Raw genomic sequence first — 25,679 nt, 5'->3', positions numbered from 1 at the left:
TGTTGGCTCAACGAGGTTTGTGAAATCATCTAAGTCTTAACCCCTATGTTTTTCTATCTGAATGATGACTTAAAGATGCTCCACCGCCGACAGATCATAAATGATACTCATCATTTGAACATTAATTGATGTTTAATCGCGTATTTATATGTCTGATTAGCAAAAAAATAATTCTTTCTACATAGACCATAGTGGCACGAAATTTGTTCGCGATGCAATTAAATATTTCTAATATTTTTATCTTTAAATAAAATTAGAAGCTCAAACTTCCCAATGGTGGTAAAAGTGTAGAGTAAGTAACTTTTGTAACTGAAGAAAATTATCAAAATCGTCTGATCCTGTTTTTGATAGTGAAAAAATACCAGTTGTTAGCAGTGGAGTATCTTTCAGGAGTTCCATAAATATCTTTTAAACATCGTCGTTTCGTCTGCTCGTGCGTGCTGGATACGTTCCGAAAGTGTGTCCGTGTCGGTTGGTGATGATTTTACTGTTGTAAAGTTTCTGTCGGTGTCAGTTCTATATTATTCTCACGACGAAAGTTTCATGTTTTGCAGTTTTGGCACTGTCTGATGTCTGATTATTTGTCAAAGTATCCTTTTATGTTAATATATGTTTACAAAATTGTTCAAAATTGCCACTAATATTCTCATGTGTAGTGTAATGTCGAGGTAATTGTTGGTATGAATCGTGATGAAAATAACCGTTGATTTCAGCAAAACTTTCAATAGAATTGTGACAAATCGAAGAAGTGATTTTTATTAAATCTGGAAAGCATAATTGTAAACATAATGTAATCCAATTCAATTCTGATATGTTACAACCCCAGACTATCAAATATAAGGTACTATTTCTAGTCTCGTTTTGGACGATAAGATGGTTGGCGATAAGACATCTGTAGATAAGTGACATGTCTCTGTTCTAGTATTATTGGAGGTATCATTGCTTTATTGATTCATTGTAAGTACAATAGCCTTGAACACCAAGGGAACCACACTAAAATATAATAGATTTTGTCTACACGGTTTGAATTGCTTCTTGTTCCACAAGTAAGTGAAAAATGTGAGTGTAAAACCTATCATGTACTGCATGCACGTGAAAAAATGTGTTTATGTATATTTTAATAGGAATGAACTGTATAAAATTTCCAATACGATTTTTTTTTTCAAATTCAAGGCGATCTGCCTATTTATCAATACACACATAGAAAGAAAAAAAGTCACAAGATGTAGATACTTTGCAGATCATATATAATAAGTTTCACTTCATAGCTTTAGGAATTTAAATTCATTTGTTATAAAGATATTTACTCATTCGTATTAATGAACAGTTTCGTCTTTGCACATTAATGATTTGTCATGCCTGTATTATGTACGTAATGTAACATCTGTCACAGGAAAGATCTTGAACATAATTTGCTTACAACATAATCACATAACATTATAGATACCTTTCTACAAGGGCGATAACTCTAATATCCAAAGACAAAATATTGTGACCTATGATTGAAATAGTTTTTGTTTTCACATTCAGCAACATAAAAGTGGTCGTCTGCTTTGATGTACTTATGACAGGTATCGCATTTTTGTTTACATGTTTACATTCAACTTCATTTCAGGTCACATGTGTCAAATATTTCATTTCTATGTCTATGAATGAACGTTCATGAGCAATATCATTTAGGTGGTAGCATTTTGACTAAAACATTTCTTAAACTTTTTCTCCTATGGCAGAGTGTCATTTCTCCTATACTTGACACGGTAATCCGCGGTTGCTAGGGAAAAGATAATTCTGTCTTTTACCGGCAAAGGACAGTTGACACGCGCTAGACAAAGACGTCATATCATTATTACTTGCGACGGCTATTGTTGGCGACGTCATTTATTTGCCGCATTTCTATGATGGTGACGCTTTGGGAATATTTCTATATAAAACTGCATTTTCATAATGTTTCGTTAAAGTATGGAAGAAAAAGAACCAAACACGGGTCTGACAGGTGGACAGGGATATCTCAATGGCAAGCCTCGGGTTGACAAGCCAAAATCTTTCACTCGGGTTGAGATATCCCTGTTCACTTGACAGACCCATGTAAGATGCTATTATTCACTACCATTCAGGTATGATAATTTTTGCCAATAAATAACGTAATCTCTGATGCAGTGTATAGTAACATACCAACTTCAAAGACAGATCAGACATCATTACACATACATGTAATTACATAAGGTTTCTTTTAACACCACCGAGACATGCTAATCAGGGATGGTTACATACAACATAACTAGTAGTATGGTGTTCATTTGCTTGGTGAATATGGATATGTCAACATGTAGATCATACTAGTCATCAACATGTCTCGTATAACATTTTTCGGTCGTGTAATAGGCCTATATATCCAGAAGCCATTTCCAACAGTAAGAAAATGTGAATTATTTTGTAGTAACGCTCTATTAACAATTATTGAAATATAAAAACCTGTCAGGCAAAAGAGACGTGGAAATATGATCAGAACCCGGGGTAAAACACTGATCCACAGTCAGTGCCTGATAAATGTTCTATATGGGTTCCAAACCCAAAATGGCAATCTGATCACTCTAACATCTCGTTCCTTTCTCAGTAAAACATTTCTAATGTTCCTGATTTCATTTCTGTTATCTAAAGAGAGGAATTCATTACGTTATATTACAATCTATATTTGTTTTGAATGTTTAATATCATTTCCACAAGTGTAGCAAAACAGGTGTACACGTAATGTACACGTATTTCACACAGTGTTTGACATTATATAGGAAGAATTCATATTTCAGTAGGATTATGATACATATTGATATATAACAATTTGAACTATTACTTGGTAACTGTTTCCTGTATTGTACGATTCTTTATTACATTGTAGCATATCAATTGATCTCTATTTGCGGATGGATATTGAATAATTGTGACCTTATATGTGTAACCCTGGTAAATACTAGCCGCAATATATCGCTCGGCTAGAGGTAAATCCCACACCCTGGTACATATGGCTTGACAAGCATAGTCTCCAGAGTTCATTTAAGAAATAATCGGAATGTTTTGTTGTTCACTGGTGTATGAACGGCACTTATAACACTATTCTATATATTACAGTTGTTCACAGGTGTATGAACGGCACTTATAACACTATTCTATATATTACAGTTGTTCACAGGTGTATGAATGGCACTGATAACACTATATTATATATATCAGTTGTGTCAGGTGAACAAACATGCTACTCCTGTGCCGGTGTGGCCAGGAAGGAGGATTGTAACAGGATGGTTGAATGCGGCGCAAACGAGGTGTGTTATCGTCGTCGTCGTCGTCGTCATCATCATCACCATCATCATCATCACCATCATCATCATCACCACCATCATCATCGTCATAATCATCACCATCATCATTATCATCATCATCATCATCAACATAATCATCATCATCATCATCATCATCATCATCATCATCATCATCATCATCATCATCATCATCATCATCATCATCATCATCATCATCATCATCATCATCATCATCACCACTACCATCATCACCACCATCATCATAGTCATAATAATCGTCATAATCATCTTCATCATCATCATCATCATCATCATCATCATCATCATCATCATCATCATCATCAACACCACCATCATCACAACCATCATCATCGTCATAATAATCGTCATAATCATCGTCATCATCATCATCATCATCATCATCATCATCACCACCACCATCATCACCACCATCATCATCGTCATAATAATCGTCATAATCATCTTCATCATCATCATGATCATGATCATCATCATCATCATCATCATCATCATCATGATCATCATCATCATCATCATCATCATCGTCGTCGTCATCATCATCATCATCATCATCATCATCATCATCATCATCATCATCATCATCATCATCATCATCATCATCATCGTCGTCGTTGTCGTCGTCGTCGTCGTCGTCGTCATCATCATCATCATCATCATCATCGTCATTATCACTATTGTCTCTATCATCATCAATTTTTGTATTTAGATATAGATATTCAATGTTTAATGATGTGAATGGCTCATAGTCTCGATGATGACGATGATGATATTACAGAACATTTGTAACTGCTCTGTTATATTCCAGGTCTGTTTTACCAGACGAACCGTAAGCAAGACCGGAAATATTACGTTTGACTTCGGATGTACACAATATTCTGGGGTATGTGATTCTGTTATTATAACCTATGTACAATTGCGTTCCGAACATTAGTTTTGCTTTATTGTTTTTCTTCTAACGTCGAGTATTCTACCCTTTTGTATAATTCTGGAATGATAGCACGTAGTCATAGTTTGTATTATTTTTCCTAGCTCCCCTATAAGCATTGAACGTCTTTCAGTTAGGATTCATAGCCAATATGAATGCCAACTGGACAGAGCTAGCGAGCTTCATGTTCAATTTGCCTCTGTCGAGTTAGAATTCATATTGACTGTGAATGCCAATTGAAAGTCGTTACATGCTTATATTTCAATTTGATTACAATTTTACGATAAAATTCCAAGGTATTGTGCATCTATTATGAATAAAAAAAACCTTATCGTCAAAGACGAATCAGCCATTTGAACAGCCATCTTCCGTGATCGCTGGCACGATAATTGCGACGTCAAATTGATAATGACGTCATATAAAGCGGAAGGCAGTTCATAGTCTGATGAAATTCGGACAGGTATATGTCTTTAACCACCTGTCCGTACGCGTTGGTTTCCATGGTTATGATTAATTTCACGCTTCAAGCTGGACCATTATGTACTATTCATTCATTATTATTATCATAATTTTTATAATTTTAACTTTAAATAGTGCAGCAGCTCATCATCCTTACCAGTCGTTGGCCGCAAAAGGGATATTGACAATGAAGGCAGCTGTGTGCGGTGCTGTGATGCTGATGCCCAGGGCTGTTCTGACCGAGATAGCACCAACTGTGGATGTAACAGAGACCTATGTGGCTTACGTAAATAAATAAATATAATCATTTACTATATGTAAAGAAATGGCAACATTTCAGTCCAAATTAAGCTGACAAACAAAATATTTATATATACTTAATTTTACCTGGGCTTCCATTAGCTTAAGGCCTTTTTACCTAGGGCATGTCAACAACAGCAATCGTACATTCTAGTTGAAATATATACGTCCACAATTAACATCATTTAAACAAATGGCATTAAAAGATGATCATTTTATTAAAAGCTAACAACACTAAGTACGTATATTACATAAAGTGAAAAATAACATTTTATAGGTTGTTATACTTTTTGTAAAGAGTTATTTAACTTTATTAATAATTCAGCTGATGATTCTCGGGTTTGCTTCCACTGTGATCATGTTATTCATCCATCAGATTGTACAACAACAGGGCTTTGCTATGGAGACCAGGTCAGCATGTTTTCTTTATATACACACATATATCACGTATGCATAGTATAAATGACGTATACACACGTATAAATCATATTCTTATTCTGTATTTGTACATGAGAAAGTTACGCGCCCTTGCGAGTTGGTATTGATTGTGACGTAAAGTTTATATTCTTAGTCTTACGTCATAATTTAAGACAAACAGAGAGAAAGTAATTAAGTCACAGTCTCGCATGGAAGGTAATTCTGCAGTATTCAAAGACAAAATAAATGTTCATTAATTGCAGTATTTGGTCCTAAACTCGTTTTCCCCTATTACACATTTTAAAACTAGTTTTCGAGTAGGTAATAACGTTACGATTTTCTTTGTAAAACGAATTCGAATATCAAAGACATTGTGATACTGCTCTTAGTGTGCCAATGAATACATTACCGTTTTACCATAATGCTATTGCTATTCCGTTTTTCCATTCCAAGACAGATATGTTAATGAATTCCTCTTTAAAATATTACTTTACAAAAATATGTGGTTACCTTCAATAGCATGTGCGATAAAAATATAGAATAAACTGATATTATCTTCATTGTAGCGATATCATCCAAACACGCAGAGGAAATCATTCAGTGTGCTATTCCGTGTGTAATGTCATACTTTTCCGAGAAAATGACGTGAGTTTCGCTCACAAAACAATGACGTCACAATGGATACCTACCGCAAGGGAGCTATGTAATATGCAAAGATGGAATAAATAAATTTAGTGTTTTTGTTTTATCCCAAATTTATTTCATTTTTGCTTGATTTGCTGTTTTAGAAGTGTTCAGTACTCACGATACCTAGCAGCTTTGGAATAATTTACAGATTAGGATGTGAAAACAAAAGGGTAAGGATTCAAAAATGGAGGGGGGGGGGTAATCATCTTGGAAAGCTGATTTATACTTTCGCGGATGGTTATAAAATCCGTAATAAACCGTAATTGGCTTCAATGGCGCTTAAAAATGCAACAAAGGGGGAGCTAAAAAGTGAACCAAAATGTATGGTTTGGAAGAAAATATCCAGCCATATTGTAACTCTTTCTGTTCGCATGGCACATTGATCTATTAAAGGAAATATGCATATGCCTTTTACCCATTGTGACGCAATATTAAGCTGTGATTTACGAGTAAAAGTCTCATAATTTCATGGAATATGGGATACAAAGCTGATGTTGGAGCATCACATAAAACGCCGTGAAGTTCATGGGGTGAGGGTGTTGATACCAATTCAAATTGTTCTCCAGAAACGTGGAGTTTATAGGTAATTCAAAATGACTTAAATACCTGTGATGGTGACAGTGAAAATTAGGGCATAGTACAAATGTATTATGGAATGTTTTCGGGACACAATTAATTATTTCATCTTGAATTAAAATAGGGAGCTCAAACTTTTCGATGGTGGTAATGGTGTAAAGTTACATTATTGTTGTAGAAACATTTCTAACTGAAGAAAAATGCTAATTCGTCTACACCTGTTTTTGATAAAAGAAAAATACCATTCGTCGGCTGTGGATCATTTTGAATTTCTGTATAGTTTGCCGGTTATTTCGCGGAAAATCGGATCCGTGTAAATAATCAGTTTTACGGCATGCATTTTTAATTACTGTATAGTTTGCCGGTTATTTCCACGGTAATGATATTTTCGCAATTTCGCGTAATAAGGATAGAATTTTGAAAATTGATCCGGAAAATATTGAGACATTTTTTTTGAAATATACATTTAACATCAGGTCGCGAAAACTTAATTTTCGCGGAAAATGTAATCCGTGTAAATAATCGGTTTTACAACATGCAACAAAAAATATAATATTTTCCCTGAAAGGCAAGGGTGGATACCCACTTCCTACGTCCCCCGTGTGACTATGTATTTGATATTAATGTGCATCTATGATGTTTTTTTCTTCAGGTTTGTTCTGTTTTCGACTCTGTGGGAACTAGTGATGGATATTATTGCAATAAATGCTGTGATTCTCACTTCTGTAACATCGCTTTTTGCAATTAAAGTAAATATTAATGTTAAAAAATGTTTTCTTTCTAGTGTATTACTCTCAGAATTGTATATAAAAAGGGCTCTGCTTAATTTGATGTTGATTCCATAATATAATTTTTGACACAAAAACAATATAACACTCTAAAATACCTTCATCACATATCAACAGTTATGCCATTTCCAAATATCATCATCACATGTAAAAAGTTAGTCCAAATCATACCAAAACCGGTGGTGTCCACGACTACGCATACCAATGATTGCGTACACCGAAATAACATTATCGATACTGTAAAATTAGCGATTTTTCACGGTGGAAACAGGGTAAACATTGTTTCATAGGTTATTTTATATGGCTCTGTCTATCATACGCGCTATAATTTCACATTCAGTCAAACAAAGCCCTGTTCCATGCCCAGGTGCTGTCTTTTTGCGTGAAAAACACGTGGTTTTCTCCAAAAGATTTTTAACTAAATGTGGACAGAAATCATCTCTTGCAATATAAGAAACTGCAATTATTTTCCCAGCGGAACACAATATACATTGTATGTAAGAGTTTAATATGAAGCATAAATGAGACATGAGTAATCTCCCAATCACGGTTGATACTCGAAGCGGAGCTTTCGACGCCATATTTGCTTCGCATACCAAATTACACTTTCGCATACTACATTTAAGACAGTTCGATGCCCTGTATATGATAGGTTAAAAATGAGAGTTTATTTTATATAGGATTTCAAAAGTTATAGGATTCTATATCAAATGATCACAAAAAGATATCTGTTATCACATAACTACAGTGAAATGCGTTCAAGCGTCCGGAATTGCCTTTCGGATCGTTCAAACCACAAATCGCGTGAATAGTTTCAACCAGTCGTACGCGCGTTTATCGGCTCGGGAATAGCGTCAGTCAAACTGTGGGCGGAGTTTAGTAACAGCGATAATCTAACTGAGGGCGGAGTTTACCTGTTATAGCTGTTACACATTCAAAAACTTTCGTATTTCAATCATTAATACCGCAACAATTAAAAACAGCATTACGTGTATGTATATAGTCATGACCTACAGGTACATGTAGCCATAGTCACAGGTTAAAGTGAGTGGAAATTTGGTATTTGGTATCTTAACTTAATAATACTATTTTATTTGAAATCACATGAGCTAGAGAGTCGTTACTTTATACATGTACATGTATATTCCAAACGTCAAATTATGCTTTCTTGAACTACAATAGAGGGTTTTTAGACACAACTTATCATAGGTTTGAATAGAAATCTACATATTTATAAGCATACTTTTAAACATTACGATTCAAACAACTAACAATTAGACGTTGGATGTCTGCTTCCGGATGAAACATCTACATTAGGCCAAACAATGTCTGTTTAGGGTTACCCAACCGACCCTAATTTTTTTACCCCCGACCCTGATTTTTTTTCTGTACCTAAAGGGATACTCCAATAAATAGTTTTACTCTAGGCCAATATAATCTGTTAATACCTTCTTCATTAGTCAAATCTCCAATTATTCATTGTTAAATAAAGAGTGAAGAGTAAAAGACACTAATGTTTAATCATTTTATTGATAAATAGGAGCCATATATCTGTGTAGTAAACAGCTCGCTATTGCATCTGAACTTGACAAAAAATAAATAATATATATATAAAAATTAAAAAATCGCTACCTACCGACCCTATTTTTTTGCCAATGTAACCCTAAACAAATATATTTTTTGAGCTTATATATACAGCTACAACCGTGTATGTTCCAGGGAAAGGTTTTACGAAGCTATCAAGATATAGTGTTGTTGTCTTTCGATGGTTATATGGTACTATTGAATTAAAAAAAAAAACATGTTTGAAACCTTTTATCTCCAAGTGTATGCTAACAAATATTTGGTACAAAGGTGTGACCAAATCAAATCAGTAGATTTCTTTGAAGTCAACATTGTTTGCGCTACACTACATGGAGTCTAACCAATCGAGGTAACTTCCCAGAGATTTCATTGACTGTCGTTACAGAATGTTACAACATTTGAGGGAGGAGTCTAATCCGGACGCTTGAACGCAGTTCACTGTATAACAACGCACATTTTTAAAATCGAAAAAAAATGTTGCAAAAATCTAGCGAAGGTTGCCATCTTTTCATGACGTCAAGTGATGGCGTCCAAAATAATTTCCAATTTAATAAAAGTCTTTCAAGAGTGATATCGTCATATGCCGTTGTGAATAGGTATTAATTACAACGTCATCTGACTGCATCCATAACGTCAATTTTCAGTGAAAACGACGTTTTAACTGACAAAGTATGACGTCACAATGGGTACCTTCCCGCAAGGGTAATATGCAAAGATGGAGGATTATGTTAACGATATATTAATTATACATCCTGCATATGTTCACAGCAAAATGTATTTGTGTGAAATGACCACGGGATGGGGACATTTAATATATACAGTGTATAAGAAACATGATTTTGACAAACAAAACACATTATTTTTTCATAGTAAATTATCCTGTCAAAGTAAAATTGCCTACTAGTAGTGAATTGGCGACCCGAAGTATGGTCCTATTCTTGCTGAAAATTTTACTGAATATATTTTCATTACACATAATGAGAAGATATTTAGTACCATTTGCAGTATGAATAGGACCAAAATTAGGGTCGCAAGTTCACTCAGCAATTTTACTTTGACAGGATAATTGACATTGAAAACAATAATGTGCTACATATAAAAGACATAGCAACAATAGGATAGCATTATACTACAGGCAAACTAAAATACGTTTGACTGAACTACATGAAAAAGTTCAATAAATTGTTAATGATAAAGGGATAAAAATAAAGACAAATACTTATGATAAAGATATAGAACATAAAACTTTTTTTTTTGACTTAACGACATAAAACGTAAAACAAAATGATGATGACCATAACATAACAAGATTACTGATGAAAAGTAAAAGAAAATGCTTAAGACATGAAGATAAAACAAAATGCTCATGACAAAGGTATAAAAAGTAAAGTTATATTTGTTGATAGACATAAAAGCAAAACAAAATGTTAATAACTAAAAACAGTAAAAGGAAAACAAAAGTTTATGACAAAAGGATAAAAAGCAAAGCACATTGTTGATGAAAATAGCATAAAAAAGTAAAGCAAAATGCTTTTGACTGAACGACATAAGTTAAATAAATTTTCAATGACAAAGGCTATTATAATAAAGCAAAATTCTCATAACATAGACATACAAATAAAACTAACTATTTTGACTGAAAGACATAAAAACAAAATTATTTTAATTGAAAGACACAAAGAGTAATAAAACAAAATATCTATGACAAGAAAGACATAAAAAAATAAATATGGTTATGATAAAGATATTTAAATTAAAAAAAATGTTTACGATAAAGACATACATGTAAAAGTAAATTAAAATGCTTTTGACAGAAACATTACAAAATAGACAAAATACTTTGTATGATATTAGTAAGTCCATGATCTTGAGCAGACCACAGAAAATTAATCATTTTTATGGAAAAAAACATCTGAATAAAGCTTATATTGCGTTCAATGTCCGTAAAGTATGTTAAAGAGTTAATAAAATCTCAAAATGCTACACTTTTCTTAAAAAAGGTCGCCCTGTTGGATCCATTTACCCAGAATCCTTTACTCGTATCAATGGAGAGTGATCACTAGGGCGAAATAACGAAATAAATTTAAAGATGCTCCACCGATTGCAACATATTTGCAGGTATTGGTTAGCTGCCTTTTATGCATGCATAATTCATGAACATTCAAGAATAATTCATGAATAATTCATGAATATAATTCATTAATATTCTTCAATTATTCATGAATATTTTCATGCAATTCATGAATTTAAAACTTCATGAATAATTTAGAAAAATATTTCATGAACATTCATGAATCCTTTCATGCATGAAATCATGAACGTTCATGAAACTCTTTTATTCATGAAATCGTGAACATTCATGAACAAACCCATTCATAAAAATTCATAAAAAGTTCATGAATAATTAAAAAGATTATTCATGAATTTAAACCGTCATGTATGATCATGAATGTTTATTCATGATAATTCATGAGTTATTCATGAACTGTAACTAACACAAATAATTCATGAATATTCATGAATCTTCACGAACAGGAACAATTCATGATTGTTCATGAACTTGAGCAGTGTTCATGAAGTTTAATGAATGCAATATGGAGTTTGCGGCATCTAAATTTCATGAACTCTACTGGGGGTCCAGAATTGAAAATTGCTATCAAACCAATAACAATTCTATTGGAATCAATTCAATATTTGATGAACCAAATTCTTATGACAATAGGTATAATCCATATATTAATACAAAACATATTATAATGACATTTGACAAAATTTCACAAACATATATTTATGCATAATCACTATTGCAATATCAGTGTGCAACAATTTCATTGAAAAAGAACTTCAGTTAAATCAAAACTTACTGTTCATTTGTTTTTAAAGAAATCCAGGAATTGAATAATCCGTTCATTTATATGCCAAAACTTCCATTTTAAGATGAATAATGTTTCGATCCCCTTCCACATGCCAGCAGATACAGCTGCCATTTTGGATTGTTATTGTTTTGGTGGGAAATATATATAGAAGTCGTGACTTATTCGATCATATGACAAGTCAGGTGACTTCAGTGGACATTCATTAAAAATTATCAAAATGAATGAAATAGCATTTCAAGAATCATTCATGAAGTTTTATGCATAACTCATATTCATTAAAATTCATAAAAATGAATGTCATATTTTCATTAATTTTGAAGAATTTTAATGAATATAAGTCATGCATAAAACGTCATGGATAATTCTTGACACATTGGAGAATCATTAATGTTTCATGGATTCATAAAATATAATGAATAGTTCATGAGAGTCATTTTATGAATATTCCTGAACTTTTTGTCATGAACCATATTTTCAAGATCTGCTAATATTCTTGAAAGTTCATGAATCATTCATGAATTATCATGATGTCACGAATACAATCTAGCAGGGGAAAATATAACAACTCCCCGTTCGGGTTCACGGCCATTTGAAGGCTTGTGTATCTAGAGACATCAAGCGTCTGCATAACAATCAAAACATGAGTTGTCCCATTACCCTGAAGCTGTCATTTCAGTCTGTATCGGCCAATTGACAGAATAAAAACCCTCCTAACAGGGACGAGGGCTAAACTCCAAACCAAACTCACAAAATGTCACAAAATGTGGTGAAGCCCTTTGCAAACCTCGGGTTTTATCACATTTTATAACCTCTCCGTGGAATACCTCTACCCTCTATGCATACATATGAAGGAGTCTTATAATCTTAAGACCAAACAGCCATTTGAACAACCATCTTACATGATCGCTGACACGACAATTGTGACGTCACAATTATGATGACGTTGTAATAAGCGGATGACAGTTCGTAAATTAATTAATGCCAACAGCGCTTGGTAAAGTTACATAGGAAGGCTGCAGTGAAAATAAAAATGCACATGTATGTGTATGACAACTCAAAAGTAAAAGACCCAAAGAGCATTACATGTTCGTATGAATATTTTCACTGCATTGATCACGCACATCATATGTATTGACCAAACAAAACGAATTTGTATGAAGGTCCACATATATAACTGCACATTCATATATTGCCCCATAGCTGCACATGTGTGCAAGAAGATAACTCACAAAAGTACGAGAGACACATCTGTACATATGTGTATTTCGATAAAGACGCATGTATATGGATCGCACTCTCGCAAGTGTGAAGGACCTCATATGTAACACAGCCGTTTGGCTACAATATTTTTCCCATGATCTCTGGCGTAACGGTGTCAGATAAGGCTTTCAAATATCACGATAATTGGTTACACGTATTGACCTTTAAGGTTGGTGATACAAGGTTTTCCATACCAAAGGTAAGTAAACTTATTATAAACTTGACAATGATGCTTTACCGTAACCTTGTCTGATTTGTAAAAATACAGTAAACTCTGTCAATAAGACCATCCAACTGACCAATAAAATGGTCTGTATAGACAAGTGGTAGTTTTTGTTAGGATATTTTAGATGCCTGTCACTTATGTAAACCCTTGCCAAACAGAAAGCAATATATGGTTAAACTTTTTTATAATTTGTTACTTTCTAATATTTGCGTCCGATTATATTTGCCGTCCTCTGACATGGTAGCGAATAAGTGATAGGTTCCACAGAAAAATATCGTCAATTGTCAATCTTGTAATGTATAGCTAAAAACACCTTCATATTTGTAAACATGTATACGTGTGATGCAGATTATAATTATCATGTTTTCCCAAAACTGTTAAAATCTGGGACAGCTATATGTGTACCAACAGATAAATGGTAATGAGTTATAATGAAAAAATGTTAACCTTAGCTGTTGGAGGTGGAAATATCGATCCAGATGTTTTTTTGCGCCCTTTCCGTACAACCAATCGGTACAAATCACATGGTCTCCACCTTCTTTGATGGTCATTCTGTTTTGGTTTAAGTGTCTATCGGTTGTTATTTTGGAATGTAATTAAGCATTATTATAATGCTTATGATTTAATTCAGATAACTCATTCTGATACTAATGATTAATAAATATCCATGTTTTTCCTTTATTTTACAATAGAATAAATTGAGTTGAGGCGCATTGATATCTTATCTAATAGTTCAGTTAGGCCAATGAATGTGTCGCTTTTAAAATTTTCCGCGAAAACGTTCTGTATGTATGACGTCATATACTTAACCTCAATGATCTAACAAATAGAAATGGGTGTAACATATTAAATTAAATTATAATTGTATAAATTTCAAATGTAAAAAACATGAAACGTTATTCCAAATGAAAACTAAAAAAATAAATCACCAAAAAATAATTGAGCATTTATACAATGTATTATAATCTGAACATATATTGCAATGAAATTCATAATATGTTGTTCTTAAACTAACACAATGAAAAATGGTATTCATTTTGACAAGCAAAATTGTATGAACAAGCGTTCAATGGTGCAGTTTTATGTATCAGGTTCGCTTTCTCCGTCTGGTTTCAGGTAAAGCTGTTGTGTTAAGATGAGGGACTTGTTGACCTTAACTCTGCTAGTTACAAGTAAGTGCATTTGTGTTTTGTTCGTTAATTTTCGTTAATAAGTTAAATTGTAACTTGAGTCTCTGCACAAATGTAAATAAAGTAATGTTGACTGCTTTCACATGATATTGCTTGAAAATCGTTACAAATATACAAATCCTCAAATATTATTGACCAGTCAGTAGTTAACCGGTTAGGCGCTTTTGCATGCGTTTAATTGTTAACGTCATAACTAATTCTTGAATCATAAACATCGGCGCGCCAGACTCAAATATTCTTTCGACGAAAAAAAAATCTTGTCAGAAGAAATGATCCGTTTAAGATTGCAGTTCAGCAATACTACATTATACTGTTGTTTCATGGCATATCAGTTAACAGTCAAAACTCTGTTCCCGAAGTGTTGGGACCAACCCGTTGAGGTGCTTCCCGTAGCCGTTTATAGGGTTGGTCCCAACACCTCGGGAACACAGTTGTTTCTGTTGATTTATAAGGCATAAAAACAACAGTATAATGCAGTGTTTTTTTCTCTCTATACGACCTGTGTGATGCGACTTCATTAACTATGGAGAACAAGAAAACTTATGTTGAACAGATCCACAAAGTATGCGTAAATCATCCTTATTTAAAATTAAGTTTCTTTAGCATTAGGTTTTTTATGATAATGTCAAGCAACCAGTACTTTTATGGGTGAGATTTGGTAATACATGTACTATAGACAAACTTTTTTTCGCGTGCGATTTACTTTCTCGAGCTTTGCGACCAAAGTAAATCCGCGAAAATGAATCTCCACTTATGAATATCTGGTTTATCATATTGATATGGATTTCAATGCAATGTTTCAATCCGTTAATGCTTATCATCACGAAAATCAGTGGCCAGGAAAGAAAGATGGTTTAAGGTATTAACTATTTGGACAATACATTGTGTTAAACTTTATCATACATGTCTATATGTCTAATTAATACATAATTTAATTGACAATTGGACAATACGTAATGTTAAATCTTATTTATATGTTCAATTGATACATAAATACATATACATGCAATAAAACTATTTAGTTGTCTGCGCAATCAGTACCCATTCATTATTATACAAATATCGACCTGTTTTCAGGTGATACATTTTGTACGTTGATTTATCAACTCGAGGAATTGATATCACCCGAGACGACCGATGACACAAATAAAATAGAGAAAACACCACGTTATACATTTTACTTGTTTTTTTAAAAATCTGACAAAAATGTACACACATATAAGTGCAGGGCCCAGTTTATTCAACATTCCTTTACTTTAAGGAATTTCTTAACTATTTTTTCCATAGAAAAGCATTATAGAATTTAGGAAAACGTCGTAAACTAAGGAGCCTTCCTTCAATTCTGTAATACTATCCTATGGAGACTTTTTGGTTAAGGGATTCTTTGATTTAATGAGTGTTCATGAAACTTGACCCAGGGTCATGTTGATTCCAGTAAATCTGCTTCATATAATCTCCGTTACATGTCGCTGAATAATGACGTCACAATAGATTTTTGACGTCACGGAAATTCCCTTTACGCTATATTTGGGTATGACCTAGGTCCATTGGAATCTTAAATCAACTTGTGAAGTGATCGTGACGTCATTTTACATTGCAAGATTTCTATACTTTGGTACGATCTGGGGGTTTTGGAATCTTATATCAACCTGGAATGACGTCACAATACATAGTTCGATTTTCTGGTGGATGTCGTGTTGTATCAAGGCGGGAAAGTGTAGTTTCAGCCAATCAGAAGCAAGCAAAGCACACAGCCATATAATTAAGGGCTTAATCCCATGGATTGGTTCGGGATACAACTATTCATGTTAAATACTTTATTCTTAAGTAAAATACGTAGCTCAAACTTTTTAGTGATAGTAAAAGTGTAAAGAGAGACGTACGCTGTACTAATTATCCTGACTCTGATTTGATAGATAAAAAGTATCATTCGTAAGTTATGTGTGCCTTTAAAGTCATTTACGAAATAGAAAGTGATATAAATTACCCATTGTGTTTTCTGTTTTAGTTGCTGAGTGTACTCAGTTGTGTTATAACTGTAACGGTGTGCCGTCCCAGTCGGACTGTGGAGAGACGGTGATCTGTGGATCCCATCAGGTAGTATAGCAGTGTCCAAAGTCTAAACCGTCCGGGCTGCCAGTTCGGACTTTTCAGTTTGCCATTACTTGGTAAATCATCAAATACATTGTATGTTCATTGATTTTCCGCCCTAATTGTTAATTATCCAAATTATTAGCGTTCGGGGTATCAAGGATCCACTGTATTGTCATATATCGCATGGTTTTGAGGTTGTTCGTGATTCTGACATTATGTTGTTGTGAACGTTATGTCATATCATGCAGGCAAAACTGATGACGTCACAATCACAATATATCGGCAATCAATGACGGACATATCACTGTAAAAAACTTCTAGGGAACAAGCACATGTAAGATTAATGATTGACAAGCTAAAATCATTGTGTGATTAACGCGATTTCTCGAAACTGTCAAAAACTGACTTAAGTGGGTTTTTTTCAAATAAGTTTCATAACGAGACGGAAGTCTGTACTTTTCTTTCGAGAAATTGGGACATTTATCACTTTATTTGTCATGGAATGAAAAACATATGATGAACTGCACTGGCCAAGGAGAATGTAAAATAACTAAATAAATCCAAAGATAGATAGATGAAACAATTAGAAAAGAATTGAAAAATAATTAAATGTTAAAAAGTGTTCGGTACTGCCTGATAATCACGATTGGTTCCCTATCTGCCTGTATCGGTTAATAACATGTTCAAGGTGAAATAAATGTCTGGTCATGAAACAGAAAGGATGTTCATTTTACAGCTTTAGTTGTTAATGATAACCATCCAAAATATGCATAAATCAAGCATTTGAATTGATTGAAAATGATATGTTTTTGTCTAAGAAGCAATAGTGCACAATCTTGAATCAACTTAATATTTCCTTTTATTATATAGCACTTATGATACATCTTTATAATGTGATATATGAAGTCTGTTCAATGACGCGCTGTATTGTTACTAGATTGAAGGTATAGTAAACAGTCTAAGATAGAACACAAATCTACATAATCATAATGTATGCATTAGGATGGTAGTTTTGTAACTGCAATGATACACAGCTATTACGCCTATTGGATCAATGGTGCAGTCGAAATTTGAAATTCAACAATTTAATACTTAATGTTAAGGTTTAAAATTTGAAAGTTTTTGGGGCTAAAAGGGACCTAAAAATACACAGTTCTTTGCATCAACGTAAATGCACTTCTTTGTTATGTTCCAATTGCATGTTACAAAATGAAGAAATTTTAACAAGAAAATTATCCGAAAAAAATGCTGTAGAGTAATTTTGTTTTGCAATTTATTCCTTCTATTAAATGTTTATATACATTTCATTGAATGTATTTGATATGTGATAAATTAGTTTGCAAGATTATTTTAAAAACAATGTATACACTCAATTTTGTAGAGATGTTATACAAAAAGGTACACTGGTCCTTCGGGTAATCTACTATTCGAATCCGGATGCATGGACAATGCCGTAAGTATATCATTACATTTTACACTTCAACCTGCAGCCTTAATTTGACAGAAATCTCTAAAAATCTTTGGCTGAATAATGTTTTTGTCACTTCATAAAAATATATATATTTGACAAACCTTTTTGTTTTTACTCTTTAATTACCCGCTATTTTTTTGGTAAACTCTATATCTTTCACTGTTTATACGTTTTGCTATCGTTGATTGTTATTTCGATACTCGTACTCGCTATATGTGGTATACTACTTATATTATGTTATATTGGTGATTATTCATAGGTTTGCAGCATTATCGATGTTAATTTCGCTGGTGGTAATGGTAGGAAGAAACGAGATCTGGTAAATTGTTTGAAATGTTGTGACTCTGAGGCAATGGGTTGCACCGAGAAAAACACGACAGCATGTGGATGTAATGCCAACTTGTGTGCTACAGGTAAGATAGCGATTGTAACGGACATTTTCAATGGTCAGAAAGTTGTTATTACAATACATAACTTGAAACGTTCAGAAACAACAGCGAGACAGGAAGAATTACGGAAGAAATGCTGATTGTGTTGGAGGGTACATATATTAATGAATAATTCATATTTTGAAAAAAAAGTAATTGGGTCATGTTTGTAGTTTATTTTTCTTGGAGAGAAAAACCTCATAAACACAATATTTGTTTTTTCTTTAGGAAACGACCAGGCTTTGAAGTGTTTCCATTGTGATGACGTCATGCATCCAAATGAATGTTCCGAACTCAGAGCTTGCTATGAGGACAAGGTAAGTCGCCATTTGTTTTTATGTTATAAAACCTGATGAGATATCCTTAGTTGTAACATGTATTTGAAACAAGATTTTCCATCATTATTACTACTATTCGTTACGATAATAACCATAGATTTGCCGTTATAACGAAAACCTTGTGTGATCATTTTATATTGCAATATGATAGGGAATCGTTAATTATTAACTCGTGTTTGCATACGATACATACATACGTCGTCTAGTAAATCGTGATACATATCATCCAATACTGTAATCAGATTTTTTTTTGCTCGTACTTTAAATGCCTCACCGCCGGAGAAGCATAAAAGATGTCATTCTTTTAATTAATAACTGATGTTTAATCATGTATATATGTGTCTAATTAAGACATTTTTTAAACTCACCGCCGACATAACATAAACGATACTATTTATTTAAACAATAAGTGATGTTTAATCGTGTATATATGTGTCTAATTAAGACACTTTAATTTTTTTCAGATTTGCTATACAAGAAAAATCGACCTTGACGCTAATTCTGAGATGCGGTTCAGCATGGGATGCGAGGAAAAACGGGTAATCTGAAAAGAATATTGGTTAAACATATACACAGAAACGCTATCATTAATTTTATTAAGGTATATAATATCGTAGACGAATACAACTTACGTATGCTCTAACAAGTGCACGTCAGATCCTACATGAAATATAGAATCTTATCCCATCACACTGACAAGTGAATTTAATCATTTGAATGCACACCATGATAATTTTCACGAGCTTGGTCATCATAAAACTAGCGGGTCGACAAAAAACACCAAAAAGCAGATATTCGTATTCCCTGAAATAATTTGTTCGCTATATGATCAAAGTTATGAAATTCACAATGTTTTCAATGTTTATTTTTCTAATGTCTATGTACGTTGTACATGTATCTCTCCTTTTTATTCGTGTTATGTTTGTGCCGTGTTTGCAGAAAACGTTCTTTTTCGGCAGAGGGAGCGTACTGTACGCGCTGCTGTAACACTATGGTCAAAGCTATGAAAACTGACAATGTTCTAGATAAATCTATGTACATACCACATGTATCTCCTCTATCCTCTTCTACCCTTAGGTTTGTACCGTGTTTGAAAAGAACTCCCTCTCTACGGAAGACGGGACATACTGTACGCACTGCTGTAACAATAGTTTCTGTAACATGGCGCTTTGTGGAATACCAACAATAGGTACAATTGTGCATTATTAATAGTTTGAATCATACACTGTAAACCATTTACTTTCAAATTGATATTTTTACGCAAAATGTAACTGAATTTGCGTAAATAAGTCGACGCGAAAAATATTAAACTACTTTTGTTTTTTATTATTTCTCCCGTTCGCTTATTCCGTCTTTGCATATTACAGAGTTAGCTCCCTTGTGGGTAGGTATCGATTGTTACATCATTATTTTGTGAGCGCAATTCACGTCGTTTTCTCCGAAACGTATGACGTTACGCTCGCAAACTCATGACGTCACCACCAATACCTACCCGCAAGTGCAGATAACTTTGTAATATGCAAATTCGGAATAAATGACTAGACAATATCTCATATGTCGTTATGCTATGATAAGTAGTAGTCGTCTTGCCCAATAAACACACTGAATTGATATTTAGGTAAACTGGGACGAAATGTCGTTTTGAATTGATGTAGCTTGGTGTAGGCAATACATTTGACATGGTGTACACGTGATATTTAGCTCACCAAAATGTGACCCCTTATGAGATGTTGTCAGATCCTCTCTTAAACGGAGTGGTTAAAAGGGTCTGTTTTTTTCATAAGAGTGTATTTTCAAGATTTAAACAATATTTTTCTTTGACGGAGATTTGATTTTGGGATTTGGAATCACATGGTTTTCTGTACCTATATCATCTCCCGCCCTCGATTTTTAAATACACGCGAAAAATAACTAGTTTACAGTAAGCGGCATAAAATGATTTCCGAACAGTTTGTTAATTTGACTGTCTATGACACACCCAAAATAAGGCAAGATAGCATAGTTCCGCTTGTTAATTCAACCGAATTTGCTTTTTAGAGTGCAACAGGTCAATCTGATTAAAATACAGATTTTAACAACCACTATTCAATACAGGATCTGACAACATCTCATAGGGGGTCATGTTTGGATGATCTTTATAACACCTGGGTCCGGCACCATAAAACTTTCTCAGACTAATTTTTTACTCAAACCTATGGAAAATCATATACTTAAAACGTAAAAAAATCTGCCTGAGAATAGTTTTATGGTGCCGGGCCCTGTACTTCAGATCAAATGCATTTTGCATACCTTGCTATATCAATTGCTAGTTCGCCCGAGTGTACATATGCATTTAGCTTTGTTATGCCCTTTGGGCGAGAAGACTATGTATCTTTTTGACTGTTTGTTTAAGCTATTTCGTCCCCTGAAATTCACTTACGAAATTCTTAGGCAGCAATATGATTGGCAATTTCAAAAGTTTACCAGATCATAACCCCTAAATGGATGTTGTCCTCTGAAAAAAGTAATTTTACATGTAATAAGGATCGGTATTGTAATCTCATTGGCAGCAGATAATTGTCAATGTAACACATAACACATTAGATATGTTAATATACAATAACACCTGGCCTTTGATATGTTTTCCTGGTAAATTGTACTTGGCTTCATAGTTAGATGTGTGTCATTAAACAAACCTATTTGCTGTTGAGATCAGATGTTAATTTAGAATAAGTATTTTTTTCTAAAATTATATTATGATAAATAATAATAAAGCTCGTCACAATGTTTTCATAGCTGCGAACATAGAAATCTCTGCAATATGCAAATGCATAATTAAAAAAACAAAACAAATCAAATAAATTACAAATCTCAATTAACCTTGGTTAAGTAAACAAATTTCTATAGACTTTTTTTTTCTTTCTGCTTGTTCCTGAAGTCGTTTTTCTTTTACTTCTTAGTGATTCCATCTTTCACTCGGAAGCCAAACGACAGAAAAGTCTTGGACGGTGACGTCATAACTCTACATTGCGAGGTTGACCCCAAATCTAATGCTACTATTACCTGGACCTTTGATTCGGTAAGTACGACGATTGTTTTTGTTATTACGAGTGCCCAGTGGTTAAATTCGCAAGTTCGAATCCCATCGTGGCTAGGTACTGACCGCTAGCCGGTGGGTTTTCTCCGGGTACTCTGGCCTTCCTCCATCATCTAAACCAGAGCTTGATCAATAGTTTTAGGTTATTGTTACTGATCTATTTTGTAGCATAATTATCATCATGCATCTCTTGTCCTCAGTTATCAGAGATAAGAATTCTTCCAAGTCTATTATATCAGGAAGTTCTGCATATTAAACAAAAAGGTTATTATAACAGCTATGATATTAAGAATTTGCATATTACGGTGTTGTCTGTCCTTACGGGTACGTATTGATTAGGACGTTATGTGTTTGCGAGCATTACGTAATACTTTTTATAGAAAACGTCGTGAATTTCGCTCACAATATAATGACGTTACAATGGATACCCACGCGCAAGGGAGGTAGCTCTGAAATATGTAAAGACAGAATATATTTAGATGAAACTAATTGCTGTAATGGGTCACACGTTTGATAGAGTACGTCCACACAATTATTTCGATTTAACAATGTCCAACTTATTGTTATAGACAAGTGTTTGCTTACAAATAACTTAAACAAAAGCTAGCAATGATTTCTTTTTCGGTTTACATGAACGCCGTCAAAAATGACGATTACGTCATGGTGATCTGTAGGGGTGCAAGGGTGTACAGGGATTAAACTTACTATTGCGTGAGGGCTTCAAGGCCTACGTTGGAAATATGTGCCTTGAAGTCCTCGAGTGTAGTGCATACTGCTGCTACAAGGAGGAGATTCCATTGTGTTATTGTTTGCGAGAAAATGAATATTTGTATGTGTCCTTTGTAGCAGAGATTTGTCTGAAGGAGTGTGGATTGGAGTGTCTGGTTCTGTGGTCTACTAGTATTAGTATGTTCTGGTATTCGATGGCAACTATATTGTGTATTATTTTGCAGAAAAGTATTAATCTTGTGTGTAGCCGTCGTGTCTGTAATGTTGGCCAGTTGAGTTGATGTATCATGTTTGTAACTGAACTGGTCTCGTGCTATTTGCTGTGAGCTATCTTGCTGCTCTGTGTTGTGTATTTTCTATCTGTTGAATTTGGTGTATGTTGTGGGGATCCCATATGGAAGAGCAGTATTCTAGTTTGAGTCGGACTTGTGCTGTGTATGCGTGTGCTTTTATATGTGGTGAATCGATTTTCAAGTTGCGCTTTAAAAACCCTAGTGATCTGTGTGCGTTTGCGGTGATATTAGTTATGTGCATGTCCCATTTTAGGTATTTTTTTGTAGTGTTAGTCCTAAATGTTTACTTGAGTTAACCTGCTCGAGTGTGTGATTGTGGAGTGTGTAGTTGTAATGTATTTTGTTGCGTTTTGGTGTAACACTGATGATGTTGCATTTATCTGGGTGAAATTTCATTAGCCAGTCTGTTTCCCATTGTCCAAATCTTTCTGTAGTTTTATTTTGTCGTCTTTGTTTTTTTATATAATACTGTCGTCTGCGAATAATCTTAGTGTGCTGTGCTGCATGTATTGATGAAAATCGTTAATGTATATGAGAAACAGAATGGGGCCCAAACGTGTTCCCTGAGAGACTCCTGAAGTATTTATTTGATTGTTTTCCCTCATACTACTGTTTGGGTACTCTGTGAGAGAAAGTCTGTGATCCATTTGTGTGTGTTACCTGTTATGCTGTAGTATTTTTATCATGTCTGCTGACCATAATATATTGTATGTTTAGGCAACCACATCATCCACTGTGATACCCTCCACCGCTCGTATCATGAACGGTGGGACCAGGGTTCAAATCCGTGTGACGTCTGCTGCACTCGGAATCTGGACATGTACTGCCAAAAACAAGATCGGCGTGTCTGTCGCCAAGGCAGTAGTCTCATCGTGTAAGTAGTATTTTATAATTCAAAGGCAGACGTCTCTTCGAATAAGTCGCATTTCAAAAAAACAAACAGAATATGCACGTTTTGCAATAATGCACGTTATCAACATTGCTACACAAGTATAACAGTAATACACAATGTAGATATTACAATAAATTTGTGTTGGTAACTAAACTGTGTTATTGAACGAAGTTTCGATTGGAATACAGCACACCACCTTATCTTCGCATTGCAGCATTTTAAATCTTCGAGTCATTCAACATATTCGTGAATTCGCGATCCAGTGGTCTTGTTGAACGATCCCGTATTGACTCATCAAATAAAATTACTCTGAAAATATGATATGAGAAGATAAAGAATTTTACAGTATATCAAATTGTGAATTTAATAACGTGCATACATCATTCCGTCTTTGCATATTACAGAGTTACATGTTCCCTTGTGGGTAGGTATTTATTGTGACATCATCATTACTTGAGCAAAAATCACGTCATTTTCTCCGATGACGTTAAGCTCATGAACACGTGCCGTCACATTCGATACCTACACACATGCGTAGATTACTCTATAACATGCAAATACATAATAAGTGCATGTAACGGTATTATTATCAGTGACATACAAGCTGGAAGGAAAATCTACTTTAAATAGGATGATATCATTGACAACGTCGCTGTATTAAATTTACATAAATTAATCAAGGATGTTTCATGTTGCTCTTTGACAGCTCTACCAGCAGGAAGCGGGTGATGAATACGCATGGATTTTTGAATTGTTCTCTAATTTGTTCTTGTAATAAAGACAATGTTTGGTCAACAAAAAGTTGCTTGTTTTTTGTTACATTTAAATCATGTTAAGGGTTAAATTCCCTGAGTCATGACTACTGTCATTAACTGTCATGACTACTGTCATTAACTGTCATTTGTGACTACGTAATTGATGTGTGTTTTGTAAATCTTGGCAAAATATGTTAAATGTAAAAAAAACAAATGTAATTTCAGTTCAACAACTCTAGAGGGTTCGGTGGATATTTCTGTCACCAAATTACCATGCCATTATGTTAACTAATGTCTGTAGCATGTACAAGAAGCGCTTGTTTTTAACGGATATCAATTTTAAAAAAACCATACATATCAAGATCTTTCTGGCTCTGTCATGGACATGAAATGGATTGTTTTGCATGCTAACATTTAAGCATTAAACTATTTTTCTATGGCATCTATGGTCTATATATTTGCCAGAGCTTTTCAGACAATATTCATAATGCGCACTAGCGCATTACGAGATGATTGTCTGCAAAGCTTTGACATATATATAGACCATAGATGTTAAAGGAAGAAAGTTTATATTTACATTATCAACTCATTTTGAGGTCTCTGCGTTAACATTGTTTAAGCTAGACCAGGAAAACCGTATATCAACGACGATTTATTCCACAAGATGGAACAGTCATTTTGACGATGATCAGTTGACGTCACCACGTCAACATTTGTGACGTCTTAATGGTCACGTTTTGGGTGTCAGTTATGCCCACATATACTTCACTTTGACTTCGTTAGTTTATATAGTAGAAGTGACAATTAAATGTAAATATTTACAAATAACACAACATCTACAGTTTTTATCATCTAAGTTATTTTCAAGAACCTAAAAACTGAGTAGGAAGTGATAAATAGGCATACTCATCACTAGTCTAGAATTTGAATACAGTTATTCTAATTTCGTTGGATTTAAGATA

General features: G+C 33.9%; 2 protein-coding genes across 3 annotated transcripts; both read left to right on the top strand.

Annotated features, from left to right (window-relative positions):
• Nucleotides 1-891: 891 nt before the first annotated feature.
• LOC138306193 (uncharacterized) lies at nucleotides 892-7,477 on the top strand. Of its 2 annotated transcripts, XM_069246590.1 has the most exons (8): nucleotides 892-1,046; nucleotides 1,531-1,571; nucleotides 3,226-3,314; nucleotides 4,159-4,233; nucleotides 4,873-5,023; nucleotides 5,363-5,448; nucleotides 6,243-6,311; nucleotides 7,370-7,477. In XM_069246590.1, exons 2-8 carry the CDS (start codon nucleotides 1,565-1,567, stop codon nucleotides 7,463-7,465), a joined length of 573 nt encoding a protein of 190 aa, XP_069102691.1. In that variant the 5' UTR covers nucleotides 892-1,046; nucleotides 1,531-1,564; the 3' UTR covers nucleotides 7,466-7,477. The 2 variants fall into 2 exon arrangements, with proteins under 2 accessions (XP_069102691.1, XP_069102692.1); XM_069246591.1 differs by lacking the exons at nucleotides 6,243-6,311; nucleotides 7,370-7,477 and adding an exon at nucleotides 6,021-6,236.
• Nucleotides 7,478-13,321: 5,844 nt separating this feature from the next.
• LOC138306420 (uncharacterized) lies at nucleotides 13,322-24,763 on the top strand. Its single transcript, XM_069246868.1, has 11 exons — nucleotides 13,322-13,424; nucleotides 14,568-14,623; nucleotides 16,650-16,738; nucleotides 18,117-18,188; nucleotides 18,466-18,619; nucleotides 18,863-18,951; nucleotides 19,437-19,511; nucleotides 20,050-20,161; nucleotides 21,912-22,030; nucleotides 23,788-23,944; nucleotides 24,669-24,763. The coding sequence occupies exons 2-11, from the start codon at nucleotides 14,587-14,589 to the stop codon at nucleotides 24,689-24,691; spliced, it is 927 nt and encodes a 308-aa protein (XP_069102969.1). The 5' UTR covers nucleotides 13,322-13,424; nucleotides 14,568-14,586; the 3' UTR covers nucleotides 24,692-24,763.
• Nucleotides 24,764-25,679: the final 916 nt, after the last annotated feature.

Source organism: Argopecten irradians, chromosome 13 (genome assembly GCF_041381155.1).
Source record: "Argopecten irradians isolate NY chromosome 13, Ai_NY, whole genome shotgun sequence".
NCBI lineage: Eukaryota > Metazoa > Mollusca > Bivalvia > Pectinida > Pectinidae > Argopecten > Argopecten irradians.
The sequence above is the reverse complement of the archived record's forward strand: the minus strand, read 5'-3'. Positions and strand labels throughout refer to the sequence as shown.